The following is a 13,307-nucleotide window of genomic DNA, read 5'->3' as shown; positions in this document are numbered from 1 at the left end:
TGATTAAAAGTTACCAAAAATATTATCATTAACTTAGGTGGCTGACAGAGTATTTGCAACATTTCTGCATTCATTAGAGGAGAAACCTAAACTCAGTGATTTCCAGCTGAAGGACATGCACAGTAGTTCTGCTATTCCAGTTGGGGCAGTCTGGGCTGGTATGAAAAAGAGTGTGAAAGAAAGATCACTCAGGCAGTGCTGCAGACTTTCACAGAAATAACTGGTTTGCAATATGGTTTATTTAATAAAGAAGTCATTAAGTGGTTGGGGCTTTTTTTTTTGAGGATTGGTTGGGGTTTTTGTACACTATTATCATGCATAAAAGGACACATTAGTTTGTTTGAGAAGGCACAGATCAATCACTTACTTGTGGAACTAAACATTTCAAACTGAGGAAGAGGAGGGGTTTTTATACTTTTTGACTCATAATTCCTCAGCAGATTTGATGTACTTGAACCCAGTACTCTGTCTAGTTCCATCAGAAATGAAATACAGCTCCCCAGTTCAGTCAACTTTTACAGACTGCATAAAGCAGACTTACATTAGGAATGTTTGTACAGTGTATAGAACAGTAGGACCCTCGAACTTGACTGAGGGTTCTGGAGGACTTCCACATCATTGATATTACATGAATAGTGTATTGCTAGGCAGAAAGAAAAACCCAGAAGTACTTTTAAAAGAGAGCTCTCATGAACTGTCTGGTTTGGTACTTTCAGAACTTTGTTTCAAGCAATAGGGCCCAAATCAATTTGTGACCCATCCTTCCCATTATATATGTCCCATTTGAGTTATTTGGCAGTGTGGGAAATTTATGAGTAACTAAGATAAAAATTCACAGTGTTTTGGTTGCCTGGAATTTTTGTGGTTTATGATAGATAAGTAGTGCTCTTGCTTCTACTAATCATTTCCTCCTGACTCTTTTCTTGATATCTTAAACAGATTTGGAAAGAAAAAAGAAGATAAAAGTGGGAAAACAGATCAGAAGGGGAATCTGACGCAAGGCATGCTTAAAGAAGAGGAGCTAGAGAAAATGAAAGATGAACGTGAAAGGTGAGTAAAAATAGTTGCAACATCTTGTTCATCGGATGAAAAACTTCAACACAAGGGAATGCTTGAAGGGACAGATAGTCTGGATGGAGGTGTTCCAAACCATGCCTGCTAGCAGTCAGGTCCAGGCAACACAGAGCTTTAAACTGGTTTCCTGGCCGCGTCCGAGTTGCTGTATGACAGGAGCTTGTCTGTCTCCTGCAGTTTCTGTGTACTTCACTGTGGTAGCTGCTATTCAGATCCCAACCTCTGCTCTGCTGGTGAAGGTCAGTTCCTCCAAAACCTGTTTCACTCCTGCCAACTCTCAAGACTTAGTAAATTATTTTCTTAAGTCAAGAACCTCTTACCTTCTCTTCTTGCAGCCTCTGCTGTGATTTCCAGCACTTCAGACCACTTTGACCTCAGCCATCAAATGTAGTTTTTGTACTTAGTTGTGTTCTTTTCTGCACAATGTTTGCTGCTTAGCCACGTTTTGTAGAAATACATACTCAAATGCTGAGTATGCCGAGACAGTAGGAAGAAAGCAGGTTTGAATGATTAAAATTAGTCTGAAGAGGCTGAGATCTGCAAGTAGTAGGATGGGTGAGATGAGCCAGGCAAGGGCCTGAGTGTGTGCCTCTGTGGGATGTTGTGTTTCTGAGGTAAGGCTCTGAAAGTGAAATGAAAGAAACTGCTGATGTGAATAAGCCTAGCTCTCTGTCTTATTCCTAAAATACTCCTTGCCCAGTCTTAGCAATTTCTTCATTTTTACAGACACCAAAAAAAACCCAAACCAATAAAAAAGTAGTTTTATTCTTTCTGTCATATCTACTCTTCAGGAACCAGGGAGAGTTTGCAAGTGCTGACAAGCCTCAGTGAACTCCTCTCTCCTTTTCTCTAACTTATCCAGAGCTGATATGCTGAGGAAGGTTTTTGTTTCTCTCTGATGGCTGCTAAGGAAAAGTTAGAGGCCGTGCCTCCTGGCTCTCAAGAAGTGTCTGCATTAGCTGTATAATTTTCCAAGTAATATGTGTTGTCAGGCCATGGGGAAAGCTTTCAGAAATCTTTACACTTCACTGGAGCATCCATCTCTTGGGAGATGGAATAGAAGCAGATGTGGTTCCTTTTGGACAGACTGAGTCTTTTTACCTTTGTGGTGCTGGTCAGTGCCCAGGGAGAAGAAAACTTGCTTTCATTTGAGTCATGCAGTGCATGGTCAGTGTTATTAGTGGTAGCTAATGGATTTGATGGGGAAATCTCAAATCCAAATCCTTGGAATCTTCTGCTAATATTTACTGTTTCAAAAGCTCGTAAGTTACCCGGGTGCTCCAATGCTGCTACTGGACGTGCTTAGCCAGTGGTTACATATTTGGTTCATCTAAGTAGTGTCAGGAGAAACTTCGCACTATTTGTTTTAAATTTTCTGTGCCGTGTCCTTGATTTTGCCAGATGATGAGTGTCTTTATTTTAAACTGCTGACTCCCAGTTTGGACACTGGCAATTTGAGAGGTATGTGTCCTTCGTTTTAAAGAAGCCAGTGTCTTTTATTAGGATCCTGGCAAGCTAAGAAGCATGTATCCCATCTGTTAAAGGGACAGTGTCATTTGCTAAAATGTTGGCAGGCTGCAAGGAATGAACCTTTCTGTCTAGAGGTCTGACATTCCAATTGGACACAAGATAATTGTTCTTAAAATTTCTTTAGCACTGTATGCTATTAAAAAAATAAAAATAATACAGTCACTGATTGACAGTAACTTGGTATGGCTGCATTAAAAACTGTCAGCTTAATGTCTTCATCATTCTGGTTTCTCTAGTAATGATTTCAGTTTTGACCTGGAAGAGCTTGCAACTGAAATGGAGAACAGCAGGTGTGTTGAGAAGTGGATGAACCAAGATGATATTTTTAACTCACTTGATTCTTCTCCTATAATGCACAGAATAAAAATATCACACTTTTTTTTTTTTTTTTTTTGGCTAGGTAATACATCTTACATGTTTGGATAATTAAAATTTAAAAATAAAAAATAAAATAAGAGCAAAGAGATTTTCCCTGCGCTATCCTCAAAACAATGCAACACGTGCTGTGAAAAACAAGCTATTTGCTTCAGCTTTCTAAGTGAACTAAGAGTGTGGCTCTACGTGTTTGCCTATGTACAGATTGACAATTGAAGCTTTTTTGAGTTACCATAAAGCAGAAGAGACTTTATCTTCCCTTGGGGCAAATCATATAAGGAAGCTACTTTGCATGTGTGACTAAGAACTGTTTAGGAAATTCATTAAAATCAGTGCAAGGAAACATTACCTGACTTGGAAGTAATTCAGTCCTTTTGCTTTGTTTTTAACTGTTCACCTGGTGATGATGCTGAGTAAGACAGTAAAGACAAGTTTTATAGCTCCATCCCAAGATTTAGTAATTCTATAATGTAATTCAAGTCCAAGATTTTAATGCACATATTGGCAAAGAAAACCTTGTGGCACATGCACACCATAGATCTTCTTCTATGACTTCACTAGCTGCAATCCTGCATACTTGGTCTCATATTAATAAAACCAAGCTTCACTGAACCTTACCAGAGCATGGGCATAGTTTCAAACCTGTTCTTGCTGAGAGTGAAATGAGTATATGTTAAAAATTGCTATGGATGTTATATCAGAGCAGACTACATAATTGTTCATAGAAGTGTAGCCTGTTTTTCCCCAATACCTGTGAACAAATCCTGTATTTAACAGCTTGAAGAAAATACAAATTGCTTTTCTAACACTTAACCTGTCTAAAATGAACTTGAATTTTACCTTTCCAAGATTAGCTGTGTAAGTAATTCTTGCTCAGATCCTCAATCCAATTACTGCAGTCTTAAAGTCAGGGTTTTTTGCTTAAACTTCAGTTTCTTAAATGCTGACTGCCTGAATATTTCAGGATTTGTGGTGCTAACTGATACTATGATTTTTCAACTGACAGTTTTTTTTCAGAGGCCAAGCTGTCCATTTTGCATGCTAGTGGAAGAGGTCAGAGTAGTTGTTTTTTGGGCTGGCTGTGACAGGATTAATGATCAAGTGAATTTCAGCTTCTTAGCAGCTGTGGGCCTCGCATGGTTTTGAATGTTGAGTTTGCATGCAATATATGCTTGGCAGCTCTCCAAAGACAGAATGCTGTTTCAAGATCTCAGCTGATGAATGTTTTTTCAGTAAGAAGTGCATTTCCAGTTTACAGGAGTAGGCTGTCTCTCAGAATTTTGCAGTTTTTAATTTGCTTTGGATAGGTCCAACATTTCACAAAATTCCAGGGGTAGACTTTCTGCAAAGGATGCAGCCTTCTTTAAGAAATTCTGACGAGATTTACAGACATGCAGAAATGTCAGATGTGTTCACTGCACAATTACAGATTGACTGTGCTGTGCAAAATCAGTGACTCTAGCTCTGACAATAAACATCAGATCTTATGTAGATGTGTTGCATGAGCATAAGACCGTCATGTTCAGAAAAGGCTGATTTCTTGCTTGAACAGAGAAGCAGTTGTACAGTGCATGTGCAACAAGTCTGGCACATCCAGAATGTGTTAGAGCTAGTAGGCGTATGCAGACAGAGTATACAGCACTCACTCTGTAGTGCAGATGCTTCCCAAAAGGATTGGACTTGCTTGCACGTTGGTCCTCAGGATAGATTTGCCTCTCAACTCCTCTTATGGACTGCCAAGTTTAAGTTTTGAATCTTAGGAAGTGAAAATAAATTTAGTCTTTCCCTAGCCTAGTCATTTCTATTTCTATTCCACATTGTCCTGTTCTCAGTTTTCAGTACAACTCTCTGTGCCGCCTTGGAGCTGCAGTTCTCTGAAGCAGCCGAAATGCTAATGCTGGCACTGTTTTGTTTTTTTTTTTTACTCCTTGCTTTTACTCCCCTAGCAGTCTTCACCATGATCAAGGTCTCATCGTGCTCATTGCTGTTAGGGAAGCTTGGGCCTGACCCCAAGCACTTCTAGCTGAGATAGAAGAAAGAAAATCTGACTGGATTCCTGTGGGTGGGAATCTGACATGCAGGCAGTGCAGCTGTTTGCCCAGGTTCCTAAAAAGTTCTTGTCCAGCTAGGAATTTGTTCCAGACCTCAGCCCCAGGCCTTCTTTCTTTTCAAAGCCAGTACTTTGTCATATGACTATTACTTTTGCAAGCTTCAAGGGGTTTACAGGAGTTTAGGATGTTAGGCATTCCTTCTTTAGTAATAGCCTTATCTGTGCCCAACTGAATAAGAATTCAGCACCTCCTTTAAATTTCACCATTTTCTTCTCCTTCCTCTACCTCCATTAGCTTTCCTTGTGCCATAGTGATGCAATGTCATTAAACTTGACTGGAGAAAGTCAAAAGTTCATGATAAAGATAGTTCAGGAGGACTGACTTAATGGATAGTACAGTTCTCTGAGATGGTGGTTTATCCTTCCCAACACGAGTCAAGTGGTTCATTGGACTGAGGCCCTGTTTTAAATAAACTCATCATTTTGTTCATGCTTCAAAGAGTTTGGCTGTAATAAAGCATGTGCTCCAAAGGTCTAGAATCTGCCCTTAAAAGGAAAAAGTGATTGCAATGTCTGTAGTTTTATTTTGATCAAGCTGACTCAAGTCTGTATTTTTAGTGTGTTCTGTGTGAAATACTCAGAATTTATCATTTTAACAAGATGTTCTCTGTATTATTAAATATTGGAAGAGATTCTCTCTTTCCCTCAAAACAAGATTTCTCTTCCTTCCTCCTTCTATTTCCCACTCATTTTGAGCAGCCTTTTAATTTCCTATCATTGAAGATCATTGTAAAACAAACTATATAAACATATTAGGCACTTGAGTTATACACATAACTATTTGTTTGCCTTTCAAATGGAAATAAAGTGACTATCAGTTAAAACTTTTTTTTTTAAGGGTTATTTTACTGGAATATTTCTGCTGGGACCAAAGTCTCTTTTTCAGCAGAGTTGACATTAGGTAGAATTTCACCTAGGGGTGGCTTTTAAAAAGTAGTGTGTTGGGTTGGTGAATAAAAAGGTATTTTACATAAATAACAGAAACTCTGCACTTTTTGGTAGCAAGCATAGTTTGCTGCTTTAGTAAAACAGTCTTAGTTTGGCAGCCCTCATCCAAATTAATTGAAAACTTTTTATTTTATTAGTATTATCTTTTTTAGTAGAGTGTTAGACAAGCTGGAGGAACATCTGGACTATGCTTTTCAAATGTCTGAATGGAATGCTTAAGTTACAGTGAATCTCAAATTTGGGTTACATTGAATGCTTTATTTTTTTATTTATTAAACACAGAATTTCCTTTACTTTTAGGAAACATTCCAGCAACTGAAGAGTGTTTCTCTCTTGTCTTATCATCTCTGAACCTTTTTGCTGTTCCCATAGTTAAAAAAAAAAATCCAAACAATACATATGTTTTTGATATTTGGCAAACAGGTTTAATTTTGCAGCTGCAAGATCCTTGTATGAAGGCAACAGATCTTACAGAAATGAAAACATTTGGAAACCACTTATATATGAGAGAATGTTTGTGAATGAAATTCCATACCATTTTTGCCAGCATTTGCTCTATTATGTTTAATTGCAAACAGTTTAAATGTGTCCTGGGTTTGGCTGGGTTGGGGATGTTTTTCTTTTCACAAAAATATGGGAGGGACCACATCCAGGATAGCCAACTGAACCAGCTAGGGGGCTGTTTGATACCATACTGATGTCATGCCCAGTATAGAAGAGGAGGCTCAGGGGAGATCTTATTGCTGTCTACAACTACCTGAGGGGAGGTTGTAGCCAGGAGGAGGTTTCTCTCTTCTCTCAGGAGGCCAGCACCAGAATGAGAGGACACAGCCTCAAGCTACACTGGGGGAAATTTAGGCTTGAGGTGAGGAGAAAGTTCTTCACTGAGAGAGTCATTGGACACTGGAATGGGCTGCCCGGGAAGGTGGTGGATTCGCCGTCCCTGGGGCTGTTCAAGGCAGGATTGGACGTGGCACTTGGTGCCATGGTCTAGCCTTGAGCTCTGTGGTAAAGGGTTGGACTTGATCGATGAGGTCTCTTCCAACCTTGGTGATACTGTGATATAAGGGGAGGGCAGGACCGAGCAGGCGCAGTGGGATTTGACACACAGCAGTGTTGTGTGAGATTGTCACATTTTATATCACTCACTTTATATATTACTCTATTAGTATTACAATTATTATTGTTGTTTCTTGTTTCTTTGTATTATTCTATTGAACTCCTGCAGGGCTTTGCATTTTTTTTAACCATCCTATTGCAGCGTTGAGGGATATGTGTGAGTGGCTGTGTGGAGCTCAGCTGCCAGCCGGGTCTAAACCACACCAGTATGTTGCCAGAAATCAAAACAAAAACAAGAGTAAGTTTCGTACACAGCAGAATGGCAGAAAAGCCAAACTGTTTTGAACCAAAAGTTGAAACTTGGACACTTCTAGAATGTGTAGTATGTCTTAGAGCATGCTCATGCACACACACATCGTTGCTGACCTTGTATGGCTTTTGTGCCTGTTACACACTTGCCAAGTGTAAAAGCATTATTATGGCTGTTTATAGTTCATATTGATCTCTGATAAAATGTTGTTAATTGCTCTTCTCACCATTAAGCTCTGTGCTAAACCACATGTTTTTTGGGATTCCTGAGTTTGTGGCTCATTATTTATTAAGGGTTAACCCAATATGGTATATCTGTTCCTTGAGTATTCCTGACTTTATAGCACATCTAGGTCCTGTGGTTTAGACAAAGTGTTGGATGTGATCCCAGTTTTAATACTCCAAATTTATTATAACCATTGAACCCTGATCAGATCACGGATTGGATTGGATCCCAGTTTTTTTTAATGTCCCAATTTATTGCTGGCTTGCAACCCTGATAAGAATACATATTTGATTAAGGCTTCAGTTTTCAAAAATTCCAGTTAATTACTTTTAGATTCTTATTAGATCTTTGCTGTGTAGTATGGTATGTTGAAGTTATGAAAAAATTACTGGATGATGTTGCACAGGTCAAGGTCATAGTTTCATTTTGTGCTGACAGTATGAAGTTATCAGATTTCTGTTTATTACTGTGGCAGCGCTTGCACTGGACAGGAGGACAGATTAATCCCACCCCATTGATTCTGAATAATTCTCATTTTAGATCTACTGCTGCTCTGCATACCAGAACATGTAATAAACCTCACAGGTTGTCACGTGGCACATAGAACCAAATAGCAATTTTTGAGCTGCTTTATGTGGCAGATCCACCTGCTGGAGCATGTTTTTGAAGAGAATACTAGGTTGAGAATTGATCCCGGATTGTCCCAGCTCAAGAACAGGAAGAACTGAGAATAACCAAAAAGCACATGGAAAGTGATGGATATAGTACTTTCCAGGTGTCATAGTCATGCCCTTTAAATTTAAGCACCCAAATTCTCCTTGTATACTTGGTTTGCCTTTCACTGAGGTGCTGGTTTCACTCTCCACTGGAGACCAGTTTTCACAAGCTGTGCCAGCTGCCCACATAAAAGTTCAGAACAGCTCAGGGAATAATGGCCTGGCTCTTTCTTGTGTAAATGGGCCAATATGCAGTTCTTTTTCTGTATATATTGGAGAATTACTACTTGGTGTATTTTAAAATTACATTGTAAAATTAAAATATTGCTATTAGGAACTTACCAGCCGAAGTAATAAAGTGAAACTGGTCAGTGTACCAGCCAGCCTGGGAAACACTGTTTTCAGATGTCATAGTTTAACCACAGCTGGCAACTAAGCACTATGCAACTGCTCACTCACTCCTCTCCCTCCCAGTAGGGTAGGGAGGGGAAGTGGAAACAAACAAACAAACAAACACAAAAAAACCAACCCCCAAACAACCCAGCAGTAAAATTCATGAGTTGAGGTAAGAACAATCCAACAACTAAAAAAAGGAAAATTGTTTTTAAAGTAACAATAATAGTAGCTGTTATAATGATAGCAATTAAGAGAAATGTAACAAAAATATAACAAGGAGAAAAAGAGAAGACAAGTGATGCACAACGCACTTGCTCACCACCCACTGACCATTGCCCAAACAGTGCTCCCAACTCCTGCCAGTTTATACACTGAGAATGGCTCTCTATGGTAGGGAACCATCCCTTTGGCTGCTTCAGGTCAGTTGTCCTGGCTGCACACACCCTGAGCTTCTTGTGCACCTGCTTGCTGGCAGAGCTTGGGAAAACGAAAAATCCTTAACTTTGGATAAGTGCTGCTTAGCAACAATTAAACCATCAGTGTGTTGTCAACATTATTCTCACACTAAATCTGAAACACAGTACTAAACAAGAAAATTAACTCTATCCTGGCTGAAACCAGGACAGTAGGAGACTAATGGACCTGGCCTTTGATGTAATAGGGCAGCTCTTGCCTACCCCAAAATCAATAAGGGCATAGGAATGACATGGAAGCTGCATTTCATTCTTTGCCCTTTCATATGTCATTTAATTCTTTACCCTTCCATATGTCATATATGACAGTCTGTCATAAATCTTAGACACGCACTTAAAAGTAGTGCCACAGCACAGAATTCCAGTTCTCAGATTCTCTTACATGGGATAAAAATGAGAATACAACCCATGGCTAGAGACAGTCAGGTGGGAAAGAGATTTGCATGTGTAATTCTCCATACTGTTCTTAAACCCAAAGACCAGAAAGTCGTAAAGATCTCTATTGTCTATTCAGTCAAAGCTGAGTTTTGTTTTTTAATCCAGGAGTGTTAATTAGGAACCACCTATAAATCCCAAACTAACATATTGAGACTGCTCCAATCCTTGAACCTCAGAGAGATTTTGCTCAGACAATTCCAGGTTCAATGTCATATGTGTAGAATAAAGAAATGTGCATGGAATATTGTATCACACAAATCTAGGCTTGTCCCTTCCACTGCTAGGATTTCAGTCAAATGAAGTTGTAGTTTTGCAGAGATGGCTATGCAAACTCGGTGAGGTCTCACTAGCTAAGTGGACCTGCAACTATCAAAGCAGGAGACGTTCCAACAATACTCACTCACTGAATGAAGTGGTCCTGAAGACTCAGTGGGTGTTAGTCTCTCTGGTTCTGTTCTGAGCTACATTACTGCTTATGGTTGTGGATGTTGGATTTCATGAGGTGTCTAATGTTGTGCCTTTCCACAGCCATGACTGTCTTTCTGCTATTTTTCTGAAGACAGTATTAAAGTCCTCAGTGTTTTTGACTGATAACTACTGCAGAACTTTCTAGAGCTGAGGTAGTCAGTGGCAGTGGAAAAGGTCATAGTCTGATGTCCCTGTCTTCCCATGTTTTTTTCTGGAGGTATACTGCAGCTACTTTTTACTAGCTCACTGTTTATCTGATTAAATTCTCTCAAATAATCTGCTTGATGGCTTCGTTGGAGAAGTGAATCTGTGGTTCTGACTGCAGCTGGTACTGTTTCCATTCCTGGCATTAAATTCCCAAAGACTACAATATAAGCAAAGTTAAATCTTGCTTTCTGGAAATATTCTGTTATTCTGGTTCAGTTTTCATTATTATTTCTTCCAGAATAAGCTAATGCTAGCAAAAGGGACTCTGGCATGATATGCACAGCACTTTACATATCTTTTTGATGGAAAAGTACAGATTTGGAGCAGTCTGAGAATTCTTTTAAATCAGTGTTGAGAACTAAGCCTCCAATGCCCCTGCAGACTCAAGGCCTTTTTTGCAGGAGGAGCTTGGAGTTCTTAAAGGCATCAGAATACCAAAGTAATTTTGACAAACCTGGAATGACTCCACGATCCAAGCCACATTGTCACAAAACAAGGAACATCCTGTTGACAGGAGACTGAGCAACTCGATCTGTTCAGTCAGCCTTGCTTTTAGCAGGATTTTGAGTAGGGTGACCTTCAAAAGGTTCCATCCAACCTAATTTTTTCTGATATTATTATTTCAAAAAGTGACTCAGGGTAATTATGAGTAAAGAAATTTACGTAACATAATAGCATACGTTATATAGAACAGTTTTCTGGTAGTTGGCTTTCTGAAATCTACTGCATTTTGCTCAGTGTCCAACAAATGTGGACAAAAGAGAGACAGAAAAACTGCCTCAGATTTAACAGCAAAGATAAAATCTTGTTCCTGTTGACGTTCATGGAGTGGTGGAAAATACACTGACCTCATTAGAGCCAGGGTTTTCTTTAGAGGGAGGGATCCTGTATAAGTTGGTAATCTTTCTGTGTCAACTCTGAAATAAATGGTAGAGCACTGAGAACTCAGTCTTGTCTATCCAAAGCTTGCAGTCCTCATTTTGTGGTATGAAAGGGCTATGTTTCATCTCTAGTTTATCATAATCTTAAATTTTAAGGTCAGTGTAGCTCGCTCTTTCTTCCATTTCTTTACTTACAGCCCTCAATGGGCATCTTCTTTGGTTATTTCACCATTATTTGCTCATTTCAGACAGGGGTATTTATAGAGAACACTAAACACTTTGCTTAGCCCTGGTGTTTTTTATCATTGTGCCAGTTGATACTCTTAAAAGATCTAACTTATTTAGTCTGAGTTACAGCCTCATACTCCCTTGAATTTGTTGCTTGGTTCTTCTTTGTTTTCTTTTTTTTTTCTTTTTTCTGAGACTGTTTCTGTTCTTGTTTACAATTACAGATACTAATTATGGGGGAGAAGATGTTCAAATCCAGCACAATAGAATGAGCTGGAATTAAGAAACACTTGCATAGCTTATGGCAAAGATGTTTTTGACAAATACGCTTCCAGTAGAATACCCTGAAAGATAATACTAAATTAGATATTGTTTGAGTCTTGATGAGTCCATATCAGATGTTCTCAATTTACTGGCAAGAGGTAGATTTTTTTTTTTCATTCTTATTTTTTTTTCTTAGCCATGAGACTTGCTTGCCTCTGGAGCTTTCCTAGATGATGCTTGAAAAAAAATAGAAATGTCTTCTCCCGTTAGAAGATGCAGGTTTGAATAAGATTGCTAATGCCATTATAGACCATGGCAGTCTTAAAAAGGATTATGAAATTTGAAATAAAGTATTAGAAGGGCCGTACTAAAATTATCTCCTCAGATATTCAACTGAAATGCACCCATTCCCATCAGTGATTATGGCTTATGAATATCTGAAGGCACAATGTATTCAGTCCACTATTATGTAAATGAATGAAAATACAAGATTTTAGTTACCAAAATATATTTTGCTAGCAGCTAGAAAGGAATTAAAACATTAAACTCCATGGAAATCTAAGTGACCTCCTGCAGAAATAGGCTGCTTTCCTCTAGACAACCCATTGCTCAATATATGTATGAATTAGGTAAATGAAGACAAAAGCAGAAATGTTATGTAAAATCACAGTTGAAGTATTAAGATACTAAATCAGATGTAAATTGTATAATCATTGCAGCATGTAGATCTCAGGGACAGTCACATAGTGGGGGGGGGGGGGAAGCAATGCAGCAGCTTTTATTCTGCTGTTCACAAGGAGCAACTGAGTGAAAGAATGTGTAGCATCTCAATGATCTCAAAAGACTGAAAGGATCAGATCCTTTTTCAGAGTTTAGATATACCTCAAACAGATTGTACACACACTTGCTTACCTGCTCTTATGATGCTCCTCTTATTGCAGACAGAATAGAAATTATCCTGAAAGATGCATGGCCTGGTTTCTGTTACACATTTTATCTTTGCTTGTTCCTATTTCTCCCTTAGGAACATCTTTCATTGAGTTAGCCTGCATTTTGCCTCCACAAAGTCTATTCCTTTTAGTCCACTCCACAAGAAATGCTGGTGTAGTATAAACAGAGTCCTGTGAAGTATGTTGTTTCGGTCAGCAACTGCATTTTCTGTCCAAAGTACTTAGCACCACAGGGCAAAATCCATCTCATTCTTTGTGCGTGGTCCTTGCTGAGTACTAAGCACATGGTCAGTGCACAGTAAATAGTAAGATGTTGCAATAGTTTTACACTTTCCCTGGGAAGCCAGAAGAAACAAGGTGACCCAGAGCTCATAGGCAGTGCAAGGAGAGAGAACTTTGAACATCTCAGGACTGTGCTTTTTGTTGTGGGTTCATTTTGGGTTGGTTTTCTCCAGGTAAAACTGTTGTGATGGCAGCCTTTCAGCACTCCCAGTAAGAAAGCCCATGGTCTGTCCTGGGCTGAGCTTCCCACTTGCAGTTCTTGTGCTGTGATCAGATCTAGGAGCCAGTGATGCCATTGAGTTGTTTCTTATGTCTCCTGTTGGGCACCAAGTGCCCTTTTGCTTGCTTGGGATGGCAGAGACAGATGGACATG

General features: G+C 39.2%; 1 protein-coding gene across 4 annotated transcripts in view; it reads left to right on the top strand.

Moving 5' to 3' along the window:
* PARD3B (par-3 family cell polarity regulator beta) overlaps nucleotides 1–13,307 on the top strand; it is a 474,018-nt gene that overhangs the window by 362,928 nt on the left and 97,783 nt on the right. For 3 of the 4 annotated variants that reach the window (XM_064161234.1, XM_064161224.1, XM_064161216.1), the window contains one exon: nucleotides 940–1,050. In XM_064161234.1, coding sequence (XP_064017304.1) covers nucleotides 940–1,050 — 111 coding nt within the window. Of the gene's footprint in view, nucleotides 1–939; nucleotides 1,051–2,840; nucleotides 2,895–3,004; nucleotides 3,733–13,307 lie in introns of those variants that run through there. The other variant, XM_064161243.1, reaches the window with a different exon arrangement.

This window comes from Pogoniulus pusillus, chromosome 2 (assembly GCF_015220805.1).
Source record: "Pogoniulus pusillus isolate bPogPus1 chromosome 2, bPogPus1.pri, whole genome shotgun sequence".
Classification (NCBI taxonomy): Eukaryota; Metazoa; Chordata; class Aves; order Piciformes; family Lybiidae; genus Pogoniulus; species Pogoniulus pusillus.
The sequence above is the reverse complement of the archived record's forward strand: the minus strand, read 5'-3'. Positions and strand labels throughout refer to the sequence as shown.